The following is a 20060-nucleotide window of genomic DNA, read 5'->3' as shown; positions in this document are numbered from 1 at the left end:
ACGGCCGGTTTGGGTAAGTCAGATTGCAAATAAGGGTTCAAATTTGGAAGCGACGTCCACTGCTTTTTACTCTTCAATTAATATGAGAAAAAAGAGGAGTAGAATTTACAGTACGTTTTAAATAAATTATATAAAGTTTATAGCTGCTGCTCAGGGCCGGCTTGGGTACGTCAGATTGCAAATCAAAGGTTCGAATTTGGAAGCGACAGTATGCGACAGTTATTTTTCAAGTGCTTCGGAGGTTACTTGATTGATAAACCTCAGCCTTAATCATAGGGATTAATTAGATCAACCACAACCATGCGACGCACCGCACCGATCAATGTCGCGGCGATTATTCCGCCCGCTGTTTGCGTTAATTAGTTTCTCTCGAGCATCTCGCAGAACCTCTTGAAGGACTCAAGCTTCTGCAGCTTCATCTGGTCGTGGAACCTCCGGATGAACACGTCGGCGACGTGGTCTATCTCGTCCTCCAGCTTGAACTCCGCGCCACCTCGCTCCACCGCGCCACGGGCCTGCTCGATCACCGACCCCGGCGGCACGTTCGCCAGCTGCAGCTGCTTCGTCACGCCCTCGTCGCCCTCCTCTTTCCCCTCCTCGCCACCGCCGCCGACCAGCGGCGAGTCGCTGCCGCCGTCTCTACCCATGGCGAAGCTCGGCAGGCTGTTGAGCAGCACAGCGGCCCTCCTCCCCTGATCCGCGACGAAGCTCGGCAGCTTCTCCAGCACGGCGACCGTCCTACCGCCGCCGCCGGCCGCAACAAGGTGCTGGCCATTGCCGCTGCCGCCTCCCACGATCGCGTGGATCTTGCTGTTGATGGCGTTCCTCAGGAGCTGCTTATTGCGGAGGATGCCGAAGAAGACGAACCGCGTCCGCGCGGCGCTCGTCCTGGCGCGCGTCGCCGCGGACCTCTCCCTCACCGCGGCCACGATGGCCGAGAACAGCTGCTTCAGGAACCTGGACGCCTTCTTCATCTTGAACGATTCCCAAATGGACGGCGATAAGCACAACTCGGTGAGCTGAGTGGGAGATGAATCTAGTTAATGGAGTTGCTTGCGGTTGTTGCTAATGGCAGCTATGTGTGTGAGCTGTGTGTTTTGGCATGGAGTTTGGTTCCTAGGGCTCCATGGGTATATATAGGGGTGGTGATCTCAGCTGCTAATGAGATATAACTAAGGTGGTTATATTATCTATCTTCAAGGCTGCTTCCAGGAAGCTTCAGCATCACATGCACGGCATGAGCGTTAGCTAGGCCTAGGAATTATCACGAGCACTGAAGAAACATAAGGAAATGAGTGGGGCTGGGCAGGCGGCGGAAAGGTAACCAGTAACAACAAAGGCTGGTGATTAAAGCCAAAGTAGAAGCAAGAAAGATGATGCGCATCATGCACAGGTATAGAAAAGCAACAGAAACACCAATGGATGTCTTGTGTCTCCAAGCTACATACATCTTGCTCATGCGCCACAGTTGTAGTCCATGAGAAAGTTGGGTTTGCTTCTTTTGAGGTTATGCTAAGACAATTATTTGCTTCTGGATTTGCAACTTGCCTACTGTGTGCCAGATTTGAGATCGCCCCACTTCCCTTTGATTGTCACTGTACATCGTCCAATACCTTTCTGCTATCCAAAGACTGAATATACATACAGAAATTAATTCTTAGCGTTTGTGGCGCCCTAAGTGAAGCGATCTTGGGCTTCATGAGCTTATATTGGGCAGCAGGGATCATGCACATGGTTCCAGTGCATGACCATCTTTGGCGTCGTTGTTATCACCCTAAACTTGTAACATGCAGAGTACCTGCTTGAAGATTCCATAAATCTGTGTGAACCGAAAGTGTATCTTATCACTGAGCTAAAATTTGCGGCCATGGAAATGTGCAATTTAGCAAGACGTTCTTACAATTTCGCTCTTCATATAAAGTAGTCCATTCCATCCCTTTGGATCTGCCAGGATCCTCTGTTTTTCTTACTCAAAAAACACCCTCTGACACCCTCTCTTGAAATGATCAAATATAGGGATTGAGGCGGCTAATCCGGCATCGATCATTGCCACTCTCGGCTTAATCAAGGGAATCTCGATAATTAATCCAGCTCCTAATCGGGGAAGCTTTTTCATTGGGAAGCCTTCGCCGCTAAGGTTCACCTTGGCCGCATCTATCTAGCGGTCCCTGCCTTTTGTCCTGCTCGCCATGCCCCTACGAGGAGCCGCATAAATAATGCAAGCATTTTTGGGTTGCATCGGTTGGGTTGGGTGGGAGCGGCACACAGACACAGTACACTGTGCAGCTGTTCTTACCAAACGAAACCTTTCGCAAAGCTGAGGCCAAATCTTTCATCGCCTCTCTCTTTTCCTTGACTGTAAAAATATTTCCACTTGTCACATGAATCATTGCTCGTGTACATCTAAAATAAAGAAACAAATGCTGAAAATGGCATTGAATTGGGTTTAATCCTCATATCCGAAATGAAGAATATACTATGTCAAAAATAGTGAAGAACTGGTTTTGCTATATGTCACATTCTGCTTATTTACCCTCCTTACATCATGGTACAGAGGGAGTATATATCACGTTCTAGGCAGATAAAGTGTTACTCCACCCGTTCGAAAAAGCTTGTCGATACATCCATTCGAGGGACAAGATTGAGACAAGCTTTTTCGAACGGAGAGAGTACATATTCAGATTGGCATAGGCACACACCTCCGCTGTTTCCCTTTCGTTTTCACTTGTGAGCTCAGCTTTGCCGACTCATGACGGCCGGCCGGCCGGCCGTCCTTGCTTCGGTGCGGATCAGCTGCCGTGTCCCACCTTCCTACAATCTTCCTTCCAAAGCTTGTTTGCGTACGTTTTATGCAGCACGACTAGTTTTTTTCCGAAGGGTTCTTCAACAGATTAGATTAATACGCAATTTTCACCGGCAAAAATAAAAAAATTAATCCGCAAATTAAAAACAGTATTGTTATCTGTGAACGTCAGATTTTTATGGGCTCCCAGCGAACGCACGCACAACCGGCTGATTGAGACCAAATGAATATATATGTGTGTGTGTATATACATATACATATACATATACATACGCGGTCGCCATCCGATCCGCTTCTCGCGCGCGATACTGCAAGATCTGTTTCTCGCGCGTGCAAAGATTTCGCGTTGAAAAAAGTGCGGCACTGGGAGTCGAGCCCCCGACCTGATGGTTCGGGTGCAGATGCGCTACCACCCAGGCAAAGCTTGCTTCAGTATTTCTAAGTCAGGTTAGCTAAAGTTTATACTCTATTTCAGAGCGGGAAAAACGAAAATGCTTTTGACGAGGGGGCTGACCCATATGGACCAAGTTATATTGGAAGGATCGGTGCATTGGGTTTGTCGATGAGTAATTTTTGAGAAATGAATGTGTCTCTTCATGTAGAATTTGAACTCCGATCATTGTCTTGTGTGTAACTTGTGGACTTTTTTTGTTTGAAATATATGTTGGGGAGTATGATAATTTACACACCATAAAACATGGTAACTTACATACAAACACCACAACAATTTTTTTGACCCGGATATTTTGTTATTAAAATGTAAGATCCGATAACTTACGCGTCAACACCGCGGTAAGCCTTTTTTTACCTTAAAAAATTGATACAATATACCTCCGATTTTTTTTCCACATAACATGGTAATTTAGGAATCGTAGACCTGATAACTTGCGTGCCAACACCCTGATAACCTTTTTTATTCACCAGAAAAAAAAGTTGATGAAATATACCCTAATAACTTATGCTTGAATGGCATAGTAATTTACACACCGCAGGCCTGATAACTTATGTACCTCAGGTCTGGTAACTTTGGCGGGGGAGGGGGGGTTTGTTGGAACGTACAACAGTAACTTCTGTGCAACTATCATGGTAATTTACACACGATGACCTGATAACTTACGTACCCTTAGCATGGTAACTTTGACCCGAGGGGAAAAGTATGAAACATACCCCGATAACTTCTTTGTAAAGACTAAAGAGCATGGTAATTTATGACCACATCCCTCATAACTTACCTAGAAAACACTGCAATAACTTTTGACCCCGGGAATTTTTTCTGTTTCAAAACATATCACCAGTAATTTCTGTGTAAATATGATGGTAATATACACACTGTTGACCTGGTAGCTTACATGCAAACATGGTAACTTTAACCCAAAAAGAAAACAATTGAAACATGCCCAGATAACTTCTATGTAAGTAGCATGGTAACTTACGTACCACGGACGTGCTAACCAAGGTACAATCACCATGTTAACTTTGACCCAAGGGAAAAAGTTACTGAAAAACATCCCGCCGATAATTTCGGTGTAAATAACATGACAATATACACAAACACAGACCTAATAACTTACGTACAAAACAACGCGTTAACTACGAATGCATCTTTGATAACTTTTGTGAAAGGATCGATATGGTTGACTAGAGGGGGGGGTGAATAGGCAAGTAACAATTTTTAAGCTTTTCTTTACCAATTTAAACTTTGCAACAAAGGCTCGAAATAGGCTTGCAAAAGTAAAGGCTTGCAAAAGTAAAGGCTCGAAATAACCAAGAGTGGAGTCGGTGAAGACGAGGATGTGTTACCGAAGTTCTTTCCTTTTAAAGGGAAGTACGTCTCCGTTAGAACGGTGTGGAGGCACAATGCTCCCCAAGAAGCCACTAGGGCCACCGTATTCTCCTCACGCCCTCACACAATGCGAGATGCCGTGATTCCACTATTGGTGCCCTTGAAGGCGGCGACCGAACCTTTACAAACAAGGTTGGGGCAATCTCCACAACAATTGGAGGCTCCCAACAACACCACGAAGCTTCACCACAATGGAGTATGGCTTCGAGGTGACCTCAACCGTCTAGGGTGCTCAAACACCCAAGAGTAACAAGATCCGCTAGGGATAAGAGAGGAATCAAATTTCTCTTGGTGGAAGTGTAGATCGGGGCCTTCTCAACCAATCCCGAGCAAATCAATAAGTTTGATTGGCTAGGGAGAGAGATCGGATGAAAATGGAGCTTGGAGCAACAATGGAGCTTTTGGGGAAAGAGAGGTAGGTCAACTTTAGGGAGGAAGACACCTTTATGTAGTGGGGAAAACAATACAACCGTTACCCCACTGAACAGCCACGCACAGAGCGCTACTACCACTTGGGCAGGGCGGTACTACCGCTCCCACCGAGCGGTACTACCGCGCTGATGAGGAAGGCAGGGTCCTGGCCCCAGAGCGGTACTACCGTGGGAGTAAGAGCGGTACTACCGCTTGGAGCGGTACTACCGCCACTACTGCCGCTCCTAGTACCGTAAAACCCGACACGAAAAACATCGGGCTCGAGTCGAGGTGGTAGTAGCCCGGAACCACTTCGGTACTATGGCCGAAGACCACAAGCGGTACTACCCCTTGACGAGCTTCGGCTGTACTACCGCTGAGGACCGTGGTACTACCGCTGGGACAGGACAGAGCAGGTACGGAGGGAAAGGCAGCTCCATTGAAGCAGAAGGAAAATATCAGGTGTGATACGGATGTGTACGTGTTGATTCCACCCTAGCCTTACCAAAGCGGATCCCCTCTTGATAGTATGATGACTTCTATGAAACTAGTCCACCAACAGAGAAACGAAGGAGCTACACCATTTTGAATAAAACACGGAGGGGAGGTAATCGTCTCGTGCCAATGGATGAATCTCTGAAAGAACTTAACGCACACAATTAGTCCGTAAAAGCATTGTCATCAATCACCAAAACATCTTGGGGATAAATATGCCCTTACAATCTCCCCCTTTTTGGTGGATTGATGACAATACGGGATTTGCATAAACATGAGAGATATAAGACAAGCGCAAAAACCCCACCGTCCTAAAATGTAGATGGGCTCCCCCTAGATGTGTGCTATCTAGATAAGTGCTTTGGACTGCACGGCACACATACTAGGATCAATGCTCCCCCTACATTTTAGAGACCAACCACCTAAGCAGGGTATATGAGAGTAGCATAGATAACTTAACAGGATAAGCAGCAACTCATAAGCTAGATAGTGACATAGAAAATGATACTGGAAAGATAAGGTAGCATATGTTTCACACCATATGACGGGAACTTAGGTCTCACTGACACAAACCAAACAAAGCAAACTGCGAGGAAAGCAAAAACACAGAAGACGGAAGACACAAAACACAAATCCCTAAACTCTCTCCCCCTTTGGCACGAGACACCAAAAAGGAGAGGGAGTGTTGCTATGGCTCCAGGTGATAGCAATAGAGGGACTCAAACATCAGAGCTCAGCGGGATCATCTGCGCCACCATCGTCGGTCGGGAAGTGCTCGGCATCAGAATCGGTCCACGGGCAGTGCTGCTGAATCCATTCCTCCTCCTCAGTAAGCTGGTCCTCAGATCCGCTGATAACTGTGGCACCCAACTGACGCATGAGCTCCTTGTGACGACCTCGGGCCTTCTTCTCAGCCACATGAGTCATGTACTGACCGTGAGACTCAATGCAGAACAGCTTCTTCATCTTGAGCTTGAGCTTCTTTGCCCAAGAAGGCTCTGCCGCAGAAGGCACAAAGTCCTCATCATCATCCTCAGTCTCAGCCCCAGTCTCCTCCTCGGTCTCCATGGCAGTAGCAGACGAAGGACCACCAGATTTAGGGACCTGAGTGCCCCAGTTGTCCTTCTTCCACAGGCGCTTTGATGTCATGAGAAACCAGCTCTCCAGTCTCCAGCATCACCTTGGGATAGACACGAGCCCAGGCCTTCTCAATAAGCAGCATGATGTACGGACCATAGATTGGGCACTTGCGCTCGGAGATAGCAGATAACAGCTCAGACAACATAACATGAGAGATATCCAGGGACTCTCTTCTGTTCCTTCTGACACTGGCAGAAAAGAAACATGTCCACGAGATAAGAATGAACCATATCCAGATTCCCGTTACGAGGGAAAAGAGTCTCTCGGAAGACACGGTGAAGAATATCCAGAAAGGCAGGTAGCTCATACGTTTCCTTCTTCGTCTCAGGGTTGATCTTCAAAGTGCAGTAGGGCCAAAGAGCTTGCTTGTGAGTGGAGGAGGTGTTGCGGTGTGGGCGAAAGCCGACAGGAGACCCAAGTCCTTGATCTTCCACCCCAATCAACTCCATGAATGCATTCCACTTGACTAAAAGCAACTTGCCATTGGTCATCCAAGTCAGAGTCTTGTCCTCATTAGTCCCGAGATGAACCGTGGCACATAATTGGGCCACAATGTCAGCATCATAATCTTTGTTGAATTGCATGACCCCAAGAATGTTCAGTTGAGAGCACATCTGAAGAGCTTCACCAAAGTAATCATGATCCTTCTCCATATGGTCGGTGTCGATGGAGTGCACGTTGACAAAGAGGTTCTTCTTGGCTTTGAGAACATCAAAGAAGATGGCAAACTGAAACCTGTTACAGAACGGATGGTTGACCAAGGTGGGATCTTGGTCTGCCTCATAGGGGTTGCGGCGACGCCTTGCCGAGAACTCCTTGGGTTGCATTTTTGGCACGGTTTTGCCAACGGGCTTCGGCTTGACACCAGACTTCTTCTTGAGTTGAGGTGGAGGTGGAGCACTTGAGGAACCTCTTGCAGACTCAGTTGTGCGGTAACGCTTGGACGTGGCACGACCGGGGTTGATACACCGAGCCTGATGCTCAGGAATCTCATCACCTGGAACCACACGCAAGAACATGCAAACAACCAGAAAGAACGAGCATAAGCCACAAAACACAAGCAAAAAGATCACTGAGAGGTAAGATCATGGTGGAAACTGGTAGAGGGCGGTAGTACCGCGACCTGCGAGCGGTAGTACCGCCCAAGCGGTAGTACCGCTCCACAGAGAGCGGTAGTACTGCTCCAATCGGCAGTATTGCTCAGGAGAGAGCGGTAGTATCGCTCGAGACGGGGAAACATCAGTTTCCTACTGCCGTGGTCAGATCCGGCACTACCGTCCTACCAAATTCAAAAATACTCCAACCAAACACCAATCCAAACTGCCTAGAAGCTTTCTCCATCCTACTCAAGCCTAGATTTGGCCAAAAATCTAGAGATGCAACTGCTAAGATGCTAGATTGGAAATCTAGACAAGAAGAGAGAGGGAACGGGGGCAATACCGGCATCCATGGCAAGAGGACAAGGTGGGGATCGTCTCCACCGAAGGAAATGGAGAGGAACGCCCCGGAGAGGGAGATCTAGCGGAGCCCTCCCGCGGTGCCGGTTGCTGGAGAGATGAACAGAGCGAGGGGGCGTTCGAATGGGTATGGGGGAGAAGAAAACTCCCCCTGCCCCCGATATAACCCATGCCCCGCCTCGCAGCGGTAGTACCACGCTGGAGGGCGATAGTACCGCTCGGAGCGGTAGTACCGCTCACCACCAGCGGTAGTAGCGCTCAGCAACCAAATGGCCTCTAGACAAACGGCTAAAGCACAAAAAGAGACGAGAAAGCAAGGCCAAGAGAAAGTAAAGACCAACAAGGCAACACACACACTAACAATGCTCCAGAACCCACTCCTTCAAAACAACCACACGAAAGCAGAGTGAGCTCTGGCCTCTCTCAAGAGAGGGCGGTGGCCGGAGCCACCTATGTTTGAGTCAATTGGTATGGCACCGCGAAGAATTATCCTTGGGCCCATGACCAAAACTCGTCTTTCAAGCACAAGTACCATAAAAATGGCTAATGTGAAAGAGTTGATCGTTTTATGCATAACGGGGGGAGGGAGAGTTCATTGAGAGAACAACACTCCCCCTATGTCCATGCCTACATCTAAATAGACACCAAGTTGAGTGAGGTGGGGTGTGCAAGGGTTCAAGTCACATTGCTCGAGTCAATGATATTTAGCTCATGCCTTAACTCACGAAATCTTGCTTCATCCAAGGGCTTCGGGAAAATATCTGCAAGGTTATCATGAGTGTTGACATACTTGAGCTCGATCTCCCCTCGCCTAATCTGATCCCGGATGAAATGATACCGAATCTCAATATGCTTCGTCTTGAAGTGTTGTACCGGGTTGAGAGAAATCTTGATGGCACTTTCGTTGTCACATCAAAGAGGCACTTTGTCACAAATGACACTGTATTCCTTTAAAGTTTGCCTCATCCATAAGAGTTGTGCATAACAACTACCGGCCGCCACATATTCCGCTTCGGTGGACGAGAGAGACACACAACTTTGCTTCTTGGAAGACCAACTCACCAAAGAGCACCCAAGAAACTGGCACCCTCCGAAAGTGGACTTCCTATCAACTTTGTCTCCCGCCCAATCGGAATCCATAAATCCTTCAAGCTTGAAGTTTGCCCCTCTTGGGTACCATAAGCCAAAGTTTGGGGTATGAGCCAAATATCGAAAGATTCGCTTGACCGCCACATAGTGACTTTCCTTTGGTGCGGCTTGAAACCGTGCACACATCCCCACACTCAACATGATATCCGGTCTAGATGCACAAAGGTAAAGGAAGGAGCCAATGATGGAGCAATATACCTTTTGATCCACCGCTTTATCATTGGGATCAATGTCAAGTTGTCACTTGGTGGGCATTGGTGTAGTAGCCGGCTTGACATCACTTAGCTTGAATCTTTTTAGCATGTCTTGAGTGTATTTGGCTTGGTTGATGAAGGTTCCTTCTCTTCTTTGTTTGATATCGAAACCAAGGAAGAACTTCAACTCTCCCATCGAAGACATCTTGAACTTGGAGGTCATGAGAGTGGCAAATTCCTCATTGAAAGCTTTGTTAGGGGAACCAAAGATAATATCATCAACATATAGTTGGCATACAAACAACTCCCCTTTGACCTTCTTAGTAAAAAGAGTGGGATCGATTAGCCCCACCTCAAATCCACGATCTTGTAAAAACTCGGTAAGGTGGTCATACCACGCACGTGGGGTTTGTTTAAGGCCATAGAGTGCCTTATCGAGTTGATACACATGATCCGGGAAGTAGGGATCCTCGAACCCGGGGGGTTGCTTGACATATACCAACTCATTAATAGCACCATTAAGAAAAGCACTTTTCACATCCATTTGTTGCAACTTAAAGTTGTGATGGGAAGCATAAGCAATCAACAAACAAATGGATTCAAGACGAGCAACGGGAGCAAAGGTTTCACCGTAGTCGATACCCTCGACTTGGGAGTAGCCTTGTGCTACCAATCTTGCCTTATTGCGAATGATGTTCCCATGAGCATCTTGCTTGTTCTTGAAAATCCACTTGGTTCCAATGACGTTGTGGTTCCCCAAAGGCCTTGGCACCAATCTCCACACCTTGTTGTACTCGAAGTTGTTGAGTTCTTCATGCATGGCATTGAGCCAATCCGAGTCTTCGAGTGCCTCATAGACCTTTTGGAGTTCAACACAAGAGACAAACGCGTGATGTTCACAATAGTTTGCAATGAGATGACCTTGGGTGGTGAGCTTGGAAGCAATCTTCACGGCTTGCAAAAGTAAAGGCTCGAAATAACCAAGAGTGGAGTCGGTGGAGACAAGGATGTGTTACGGAAGTTCCTTCCTTTTAAAGGGAAGTATGTCTCCGTTAGAGCGGTGTGGAGGCACAATGCTCCCCAAGAAGCAACTAGGGCCACTGTATTCTCCTCATGACCTCACACAATGCGAGATGTCGTGATTCCACTATTGGTGCACTTGAAGGCGGCGACTGAACCTTTACAAACAAGGTTGGGGCAATCTCCACAACAATTGGAGGCTCCCAACAACACCACAAAGCTTCACCACAATGGAGTATGGCTTCGAGGTGACCTCAACTGTCTAGGGTTCTCAAACACCCAAGAGTAACAAGATCCGCTAGGGATAAGAGAGGGAATCAAATTTCTCTTGGTGGAAGTGTAGATCGGGGCCTTCTCAACCAATCCCGAGCAAATCAACAAGTTTGATTGGCTAGGGAGAGAGATTGGGCGAAAATGGAGCTTGGAGCAACAATGGAGCTTTTGGGGAAAGAGAGGTAGGTCAACTTTGGGCAGGAAGACACCTTTATATAGTGGGGGAAACAATCCAACCGTTACCCCACTGAACAACCACGCACAGAGCGGTACTACCGCTTGGGCAGGGTGGTACTACTGCTGAAGAGCGGTACTACCGCTCTGTAGGACCTTGAGAAGAGGTGTCTAGAGGGGGGGTGATTAGACACTAAGTACCAAAGTTGCAGTTTTTAACCTTTTTGAACTTTGAGTGGAGTTTAGGCACAAATTTAACATTCACAACACATATCAAGCAAGCATGCAAAGAGTATATGAGCAGCGAAAAGTAAAGCATGCAACTTGTAATAATGTAAAGGGAAGAGTTTGGAGGATTCAAACGCAATTGGAGACACGGATGTTTTTGGCGTGGTTCCGATAGGTGGTGCTATAGTACATCCACGTTGATGGAGACTTCAACCCACGAAGGGCAACGGTTGCGCGAGTCCACGGAGGGCTCCACCCACGAAGGGTCCATGAAGAAGCAACATTGTCTATCCCACCATGGCCGTCGCCCACGAAGGACTTGCCTCACTAGCGGTAGATCTTCACGAAGTAGGCGATCTCCTTGCCCTTACAAACTCCTTGGTTCAACTCCACAATCTTGTCGGAGGCTCCCAAGTGACACCTAGCCAATCTAGGAGACATCACTCTCCAAGAAGTAACAAATGGTGCATTGATGATGAACTCCTTGCTCTTGTGCTTCAAATGATAGTCTCCCCAACACTTAACTCTTTCTCATAGGATTTGGATCTGGTGGAAAGAGGGTTTGAGTGGAAAGCAACTTGGGGAAGGCTAGAGATCAAGATTCATATGGTAGGAATGGAATATCTTGGCCTCAACACATGAGTAGGTAGTTCTCTCTCAGAAATAGGATGCTGGAAGTGTAGGTTCGTTCTGATGGCTCTCTCAACGAATGAAGAGGAGGTGGAGGGGTATATATAGCCTCCACACAAAATCTAACCGTTACACACAATTTGCCAAACTCGGTGGACCGAATTATAAAACTCGGTCAGACCGATTCAGCAAATTTAGTGACCGTTAGGATTTTCGGTGGGACCGAAATGCAACTCGGTAGGACCGATATGGTTAGGGTTAGGGCATAACGTAATCTTGGTAAGACCAATTACACAAATTTGGTGAGACCGATTTTGGTAATAAGCTAACCAGAGAGTTGGTCAGGCAAACTCGGTTGGACCGATTATCAAACTCGGTGGGACCGATTTTGAAAATAAGTCAACCAGAAAGTTTGCATTGTAATCTCGGTAGTACCGATTGCTCAAACTCGGTAAGACCGATTTTGATAATGGACATACACAGAGATATTACAATCCCATCTCGGTGAGACCGAGATCCCTATCAGTAAGACCGACTTTCTTAGGGTTTGTGGCAGTGGCTAAGACATCCAAACTCGGTGGCGCCGGATAGGAAGAATCAGTGGGGCCGAGTTTGACTTTAGGTTTAGGACATATGTGTGGAAGTGGGAAAGTAGTTGAGGGTATTTGGAGCATATCACTAAGCACTTTGAAGCAAGAGGCTCATTAAGCAACACCTCATCCCTCCTTGATAGTATTGGCTTTTCCTATAGACTCAATGTGATCTTGGATCACTAAAATGTAAAATGAAGAGTCTTGAGCTTGAAGCTTGAGCCAATCCTTTGTCCATAGCATCTTGAAGGAGTTCCCACATCCTTTAGTCCATACCACTCCATTGTTGAACTTATCTGAAACATACTAGATAAAAGTGTTAGTCCAACAAAAGATATGTTGACATTAATTACCAAAACCACCTAGGGAGCACTTGTGCTTTCACGCTCCCACCCAGCGGTACTACCGCGCTGACGAGGAAGGTAGGGTCCTGGCCCCAGAGCGGTACCACCGCAGGAGTAAGAGCGGTACTACCGCTTGGAGCGGTACTACCGCCACTACTGCCGCTCCTAGTACCGTAAAACCCGACACGAAAAACATCGGGCTCGAGTCGAGGCGGTAGTAGCCCGAAACCATTGCGGTACTACGGCTGAAGACCACAAGCGGTACTACCGCTTGACGAGCTTCGACGGTACTACCACTGAGGACCGCGGTACTACCGCTGGGACAGGACGAAGCAGGTACGGAGGGAAAGGCAGCTCCATTGAAGCGGAAGGAAAACATCGGGTGTGATACGGATGTGTACGTGTTGATTCCACCCTAGCCTTACCAAAGCGGATCCCCTCTTGATAGTACGGTGACTCCTACGAAACTAGTCCACCAACAGAGAAACGAAGGAGCTACACCGTCTTGAATAAAACACCGAGGGGAGGTAATCGTCTCGTGCCAATGGATGAATCTCTGAAAAAACTTAATGCACATGATTAGTCCGCAAAAGCATTGTCATCAATCACCAAAACATCTTGGGATAAATATGCCCTTACATTTTGTCAATCTCAAGATGAAGTGTCGGCTTAGTATTTGGAAAGTGCTCACATGGGTAGGGTGTGTGTGTGTGCGCGCGTTTATAGGGGTGAGTATATGTGCGTATGTATGGGCATCCGCGTTTGTACCGTGTTTTAAAAAAAACTTTGACCGAGGATGATATGTATGAACCAAAAACCTAGTAATTTACGGATAAGTACCATGATAACGTCAACGCATGGATAAAGTAGTCGAAATATACCTTGATAACTTCAGTGCAAACACCATGATAAGATATGTGCTGCAGGGATGATAACTTACATAGTCCAGACATGATAACTTTTGACCCGAGAAAAAATATCATCGAAACATACCAATATGGGATCTCGTTTTAAAGACCTCGTCGCAACGAATTTTATATGTGAAAACGGATTTTCAATTAGAGCGACAGTTTGAGCTACAAAACATTTTAAATTTTAATTTTCGATGAAATCTTGACTGATGTCAGCAATTCTGTTTTACATGCATGCATGCATGTTTGAACTTGCAGCGCTTCTTCTCATCCATCTTAAAAAAAGAAAGAAGTGGAGAGCAGAGACTAGGATTTAGACGAGGAATGGAGGCTGGGATTTAGATCTTTCGGACCTATTGTATAGATATGAACGTTTGGAAGATACCATTGCCATATATACACACACACACACACATATATATATATATATATATATATATATATATATATATATATATATATATATATATATATATAGTTGCCTTCTCTACCGTAAAATTATCTAAGAAATTTTCCTATCTGTAAAAAAAGGAAAAGATGACCCCTTCTTCCTACATATTACCAAGAAAAAGTAATCCTTTTTATAGGCAAACATAATGTTGGATTTTAGATGTCTATAATTCCTTAATTATACGAGACCAAAAAGGAAAATGACACGAGGGTTCTATTATAGATAGAGAACGAAGAAGAAAATTATCATGTGGAAAAAAATAGGAATTGTGTGCATTGACATTGTACACCAATTTAATTGGACAAAATGAAAGAAATTGCCACCCCTTTACGACTAAACATGTCATGAAAAACATTCGTAACGTTCGCCAACTAAGAGGGTCCATAAAAAATATTAATTGATGCTGCGGTGGTGATCATCGGAACCACATCGATTCACCACCATGTCTGTCTTGTGCTATCCCGATCGAGACGGTGGTTGCGTGCGGGCACATGGACATGACCACATGGGCAGCTTTTCCATCCGAGAAAGATCGACGGGCCGTCGCGTCGACGGATCGGAGGAAGGCGCCGTGCATGCATGTGCGTGTGCATGTGTACCTCTGCTGCTCTGCTTCTTCCGTCGTACCCATTGCAATCAGCTTGTCCGCATCTCCCGATCGATCGTCTACTCAAACCTAACGAAAGCGCGATCACTAGTTAAAAATTCGAGCGACCAATCGCAGGCTCCATCGGCAGCAAAAGCGGCTCTCTCTTTCAGCGGCTTGTCACCCGCACATGCCAAGCGAGCGCCAAAAGGGCATTGCACTTGCCCCAAAGCTAAACTATGATTTGGCCGCCGCGGATGTTAGATTCTCGGTCGATTTCATGGCCGGTGGACGGATCCAGCTTTCTCCCTCCCCGGCCGGCCCCCTACATTACGTGTTCCCGAGAACGACGTGTGGCCAGAGAGAGAGCGTGTGGGCGCCGTCACTTTGTCTCAGCTCCTTTGGCGCACACCGGGGTTGGAGATGGGGGCATGCATGCATGCATGTTTCGTCAGCAACTTTCTTCGATCGAGTGCGCGGTGCGTGACAGTGTGCGTGGCACCGCCACCGGCCGCCGGAACGAGAAATATCTCGTGCTGCGGTGGGCCGGTCCTGCTTATCAAGATTTGGTGTGCACAAGCTAACGACGAAAAAAGGGTTTCCCTTCTCTTTATATGTATAAAGCAAATATCATCATAACATTCAAGTAAGAAGATACAAACGCACTTCACCAACACATTTAACGCACATATTGAAAACGAGATACAAAGGTGCCGGATACCGAAACACCACCCCAACCACGACCAAGCAACCTAATAATAGTCGAAGCAGAACCGCTTGGTCCAATGGAGACCACCACCAAGAAAAGCAAATCCACCGAGGAGTGCTCAGACGGACATGGCCGGAGCAAGGACTCCAAGACGATGCCTGCAGGAAGGATACGACCAATCCTCCCTCCTCCCCCGTCCCTCGCGTCACCCCTAGGGCGACTCGGGGGCGTCTAGGGTTAGCCCCCGCCGCCCACCCCCCTCCCCCCGCTCCCCCCTCGCCGCCATCGGAGACGACGTGCCGGGAAAGCCCGCGCGGGCGCCGGGGTCTTCAGCGCTCCTTCTTCACGGAGGCCCTCGGATCCAGGGCGGCGGCCCCTGCTGGCGTGGCGGCGCCGTCGTGCGACCGGCGGCGTGCGCAGGCGGACGGCTGGCCTGAGGGCTCGGCCGTGAGGACGGCGAGCCGCATGTGGTGGTCAAGCGCGGCGCGGAGCTTCCCGTGCCAAATCTGAAGGTATTGCCCCCCTCCCCTCCATGCTTCCCCTCCCAGTCCCCGGTTCGGCTTTGGATCTGGCCGGATCCACCTCCGGTGTGTTCTGGTGGAGCAGATCGGTGTCCGAGGGAAACCTTGGCCTCCTTGGCTGGCCGGCAGCGGCGACGCCGCCTTTTGGCGCCGCTTTCCTCCTTGGGGGCGCTGCTGAGGACACCATCTCTCCCCTCCGACCCATGTCCGGGTGAAAGCCCAAGATCCGATGCGGATCGGGCATCGGCGGCGCCCCGTGCACCGTAACCTTCCTGGAGGCGGCACCAGGGACATTGAGTTCGGATGGGAGGGTCTGCAGGTGAGGGGTGGGGGTGTGCTGCCTCCCTTTCGGTGTTCGACGACTTGAAGCAATCTTCTCCAACTAGTTGGGCATATTCCTGTGGCGGTGCTGAGACGGACATGGCCGGAGCGAGGACTCCAAGAGGATTCCTGCAGGAAGGATACGAAAGGAATGAGAGCACCACGACAGAGTCTGCAAGGAGGAGAACGACGCCCACCGACCCACTTCTGTCGGCTAGTACAGGGACTGGGCTAGTACGGAGACATTTGTTCGGCACCTATATTGCATAATGCTGCTAAAGAAATACCTCACATAAAATGCAGAGATGATATTGGCCATTGGATCTTTGCCGAGTCAGAGCGCGCCAAGTGCAAGTTGCAAAAGGCCGACGGCGCGGCCTTGGTCATCGAGCAGTTTCTCTGTTACATCCGTGCATGTCCCATCATGGGGGTCATAGATTTGTAGTACCGGCAGTCTTTCTAACCATATTGCTAGGCAAACAGCACTGTAGTAGAAGAACCATCATGATCATCTAACACCCTCAAAGGTATCACCCACCAATAATCCGAGAGTGTGGATGGCTCCAAAGGTATCGTATACGCCTTGACCCAGATACTGTTATTAGAGTCAGTAAGGAGCCATATGTTCATACGTCCATGGTTGCTTCTCCAATTCTTTTGGTTCAGCCATGCACAGAGCCCCATTGAGCTCGCCTAAGGTGATACCATGACAAAAGATGGCCACATTTGGTGGGCCTTTGATATTATACTTCCACTCCTCGCTCTCCACACTAGTAGAAAAGGGGGCATCAGTCCCGGTCCGTAAGGGCCTTTAGTCCCGGTTCTTGAACCGGGACTAAAGGGTCGTGACTAATGCCTCCCTCCTTTAGTCCCGGTTTAGATGTGCCTCCACGTGGCCGGTGCGCCGAGCCCAGGCAGGAGGGCCTTTGGTCCTGGTTGGTGGCACCAACCGGGACCAAAAGGCATCCACGCGTCAGCATTTCAGTGGTCGTGGTTTTTTTTGAAGGGGGGGGGGGGGGGGTTGGGGGTTTTGGGGGGGGGGTTAATTTAGGTGTTTTATATATTGTGTTAGCTAGCTAATTAATAGAGAGAAGTGTCCTTTCTTATGTCCGTGCTTGGTCGACGCTACGTACTGTACATAGAGAGGCCCTCGACACGCTAGCTAGTAAGAAAATGAAGGGAACTATTAAGTACAGAAATTCGTCATGCATACCGAGAGAAGTGATCGATCGACCTCTCCTTCTCCGAGAGATTGGTCGAACAACAAGTTTTCGTATTATCTATCCGACGCTACTAGCTACATACATATACAATATGTAAAATCTCTTACAATCCCCTAGCAATGGAAATCAATTTCCACATTATATTCTTTGGCTTTATTGATGACGTGGTCAAGAAAGAATCCTGTCAATTCCACTTGAATTGCTTTCATGCGATCTTGTTCTAGGAGTTCATCCCGCATCTACCACGTCTAATTTGAAGAAGGGGGTTAATACATATATGAATGAAACTCAACAGAAATGATGGTGTAATAAAATGAAATTGTGAATATTATTGCTTACGCACTTCATATTGTCTTTTAGAGTAGCCCCGCTTATTTTTCAAAGTCGCGTTGTAGATGAACTCACACACGTAGTATCCACAGAAATCATTCCCTTGTTCCTGCCACAAGCACTTTACGAGAAATAGAGGTCAATCAAACTGATAATGAAGCATTATAAATGGCATTAATGAAAGTACAGCTATAGAATCAATGGGAGAGATGCGTGCAACTAGCTAGCTAGTAGTACTTACTTTCGGGTATGTATATCGCAGCTCCTTTGGCAGTCCCGGAACTTCTGCGGTGAACTGTTTCCAAACACTGCAAGACAAAGAAAATAATTATTATTACTTGAGATATTAGGAAATGAACAAAAAGTTGCCGATATGGTGCGATAAATGATCGATTGAACTTGTTGAGCATTTTAGTCATGTCCGCATAGGTTTGGGGATCTTTTCGTCTCGAGTCTAAGACGTTTACTACTCCCTGCTCAAGCTTAATCTCCAGAAGAACATAGTGGAATCTGCGCACGCATGCATAACTCATCAATTACATTACTATAACCTCGCTCGAGTAATAAGGGAAACCGAATATGCACACGACAGTAACACTCACTTGAAGTTGTAAGGAAAGAGTATTAAATCTTTGTTTTGATTTTTGATCAACGATTGTAGCAAGTACCCCTCGGCCTCTTCGGCGTCCTTTTTAACCAGAAATTCATCTATGATATTTGTGTTAATGAACCCAATATCATACATTTCTTGTTTTTTGCACTCGACGATCTTCAATCTGCATAATATAGTGAGGATAATTAATTATAAATACATGCAATGAAAGAGCCGAGCTATATATAGAGACTTAATGACAGAAATAGTACTTACAGACAGTAGCAAAAGACCATTAGTTTATCGAGGGCCTTTTGATTGAAGAACGCGCACTAGTAGAAAAAGGGTCAAATGTGAGACACATTAGTCCCGGTTTGTAACAGAACCGGCACTAATGTGTCCATTAGTGCCGGTTCCAACGGCTAGCCGGGAGGAGCTCTTTAGTACCGGTTCGTGGCAAACCTTTAGCACCGGTTCGTGCCACGAACCGGTACTAATGAGAGTGGTGGCAGGATGTTGTCAGAATGGGGCCCTTCCAACACCTTTAGTACCGGTTCGTGGCACGAACCGGTACTAAAGGTCGTCCTATATAAATCCTTCGTCCGCCCGCACTCTGTTCTTCCCCCTTTTCCCTCTCCCTCTCCTCTGTTCTTCCCTTCTTCCTCTCGAGTTCATCACAAAATTGCCCCAAATTTGTCAAGATTTGCAGGCCCTCATCCATTCAAATGATCACCAAGGTTAGCAACTTTGTCCTTTCATCTCTCATTGCTAGATTAGCTCTTGCATTGGTTTATATAGTGATTAATTGTGGGTTTTAGTAATTTGGGAGGAATTATATGTGGTAGTATTTGATTTATATGCAATTTGAGGTCAAAATAACACTTAGTTTGCATATGTAGGTGTGGTTTACTTAGTTCCTTCTAAATCTCCGTCGTAACCACCGTCGATCGCCCGCATCGTCCCGTCGCCGGCACCACCTTGTGGTGAGCCTCTTGTTCATGAAATTTTATATAAAAAATTGATGTTTGTGTGATTTGGATATATAGTTACTCGTATAATAATTATCTTACCCGTACGTTGTTTGTTATACATAGTGCCATGGTTTTGATATCCGTCCCCGTCGGCCCTCGTCCTTGTTATGATTCGGATGTGGTATATTCTCTTTTAAAACTATCTGTTGCATTTCGTGTTTATGACAAATTATGCCCATCAAGTTGACATAGATATTTTTATCTAGGAGGTATGTGAACCGGAAATTCCAACCGACCCTATTGTCGAGAGGTTAAATTTAGTTGAAAGAGAAAACGAGTACTTGAAAGAAAAATTGAAAAGAATTGAGGGGGAGAAGATGGAATTGGAGTTGCATGTTGCCGATGTCGTCGATGATCACAAGATCAAGATGGAGAAAATGCGCTTGAAGATTAGAAATATTAGAAAATATGCCATCGATAGTGAGGCTTGGTATCATTATGTTGTTGGATCAATTGTTACCTTAGTTGCGATCTTGATCGCATTTGTTGTTGCATTTAAATGCTTTAGCTAGAGAGTTATTTGTTTGTTGCATTTAAGTGTTGTATGAACTTTATGTATGAACTTGTATTAATTTGGTCTATTCGGTGTTGTGTAATGAAGATGAGCCGGCAATGGATGTACAATGACCGATGC

At 46.9% G+C, this 20060-nt stretch overlaps 1 protein-coding gene across 1 annotated transcript; it reads right to left on the bottom strand.

Annotated features, from left to right (window-relative positions):
• Positions 1-219: 219 nt before the first annotated feature.
• On the bottom strand, positions 220-1143 carry LOC123159108 (uncharacterized). The gene has a single exon (XM_044576915.1). The coding sequence runs from the start codon at positions 972-974 to the stop codon at positions 360-362; it is 615 nt and encodes a 204-aa protein (XP_044432850.1). The 5' UTR covers positions 975-1143; the 3' UTR covers positions 220-359.
• Between the last annotated feature and the right edge of the window lie 18917 nt (positions 1144-20060).

The sequence above is a fragment of the Triticum aestivum genome, chromosome 7B (assembly GCF_018294505.1).
Source record: "Triticum aestivum cultivar Chinese Spring chromosome 7B, IWGSC CS RefSeq v2.1, whole genome shotgun sequence".
NCBI lineage: Eukaryota > Viridiplantae > Streptophyta > Magnoliopsida > Poales > Poaceae > Triticum > Triticum aestivum.
Note: the sequence above shows the minus strand (reverse complement) of the source record. Positions and strands in the feature narration are given on the sequence as shown.

Excerpts from the sequence above, each read along its gene's own strand:
- LOC123159108 (XM_044576915.1), bottom strand. The coding sequence starts at position 974 with ATGAAGAAGGCGTCCAGGTTCCTGAAGCAGCTGTTCTCGGCCATCGTG.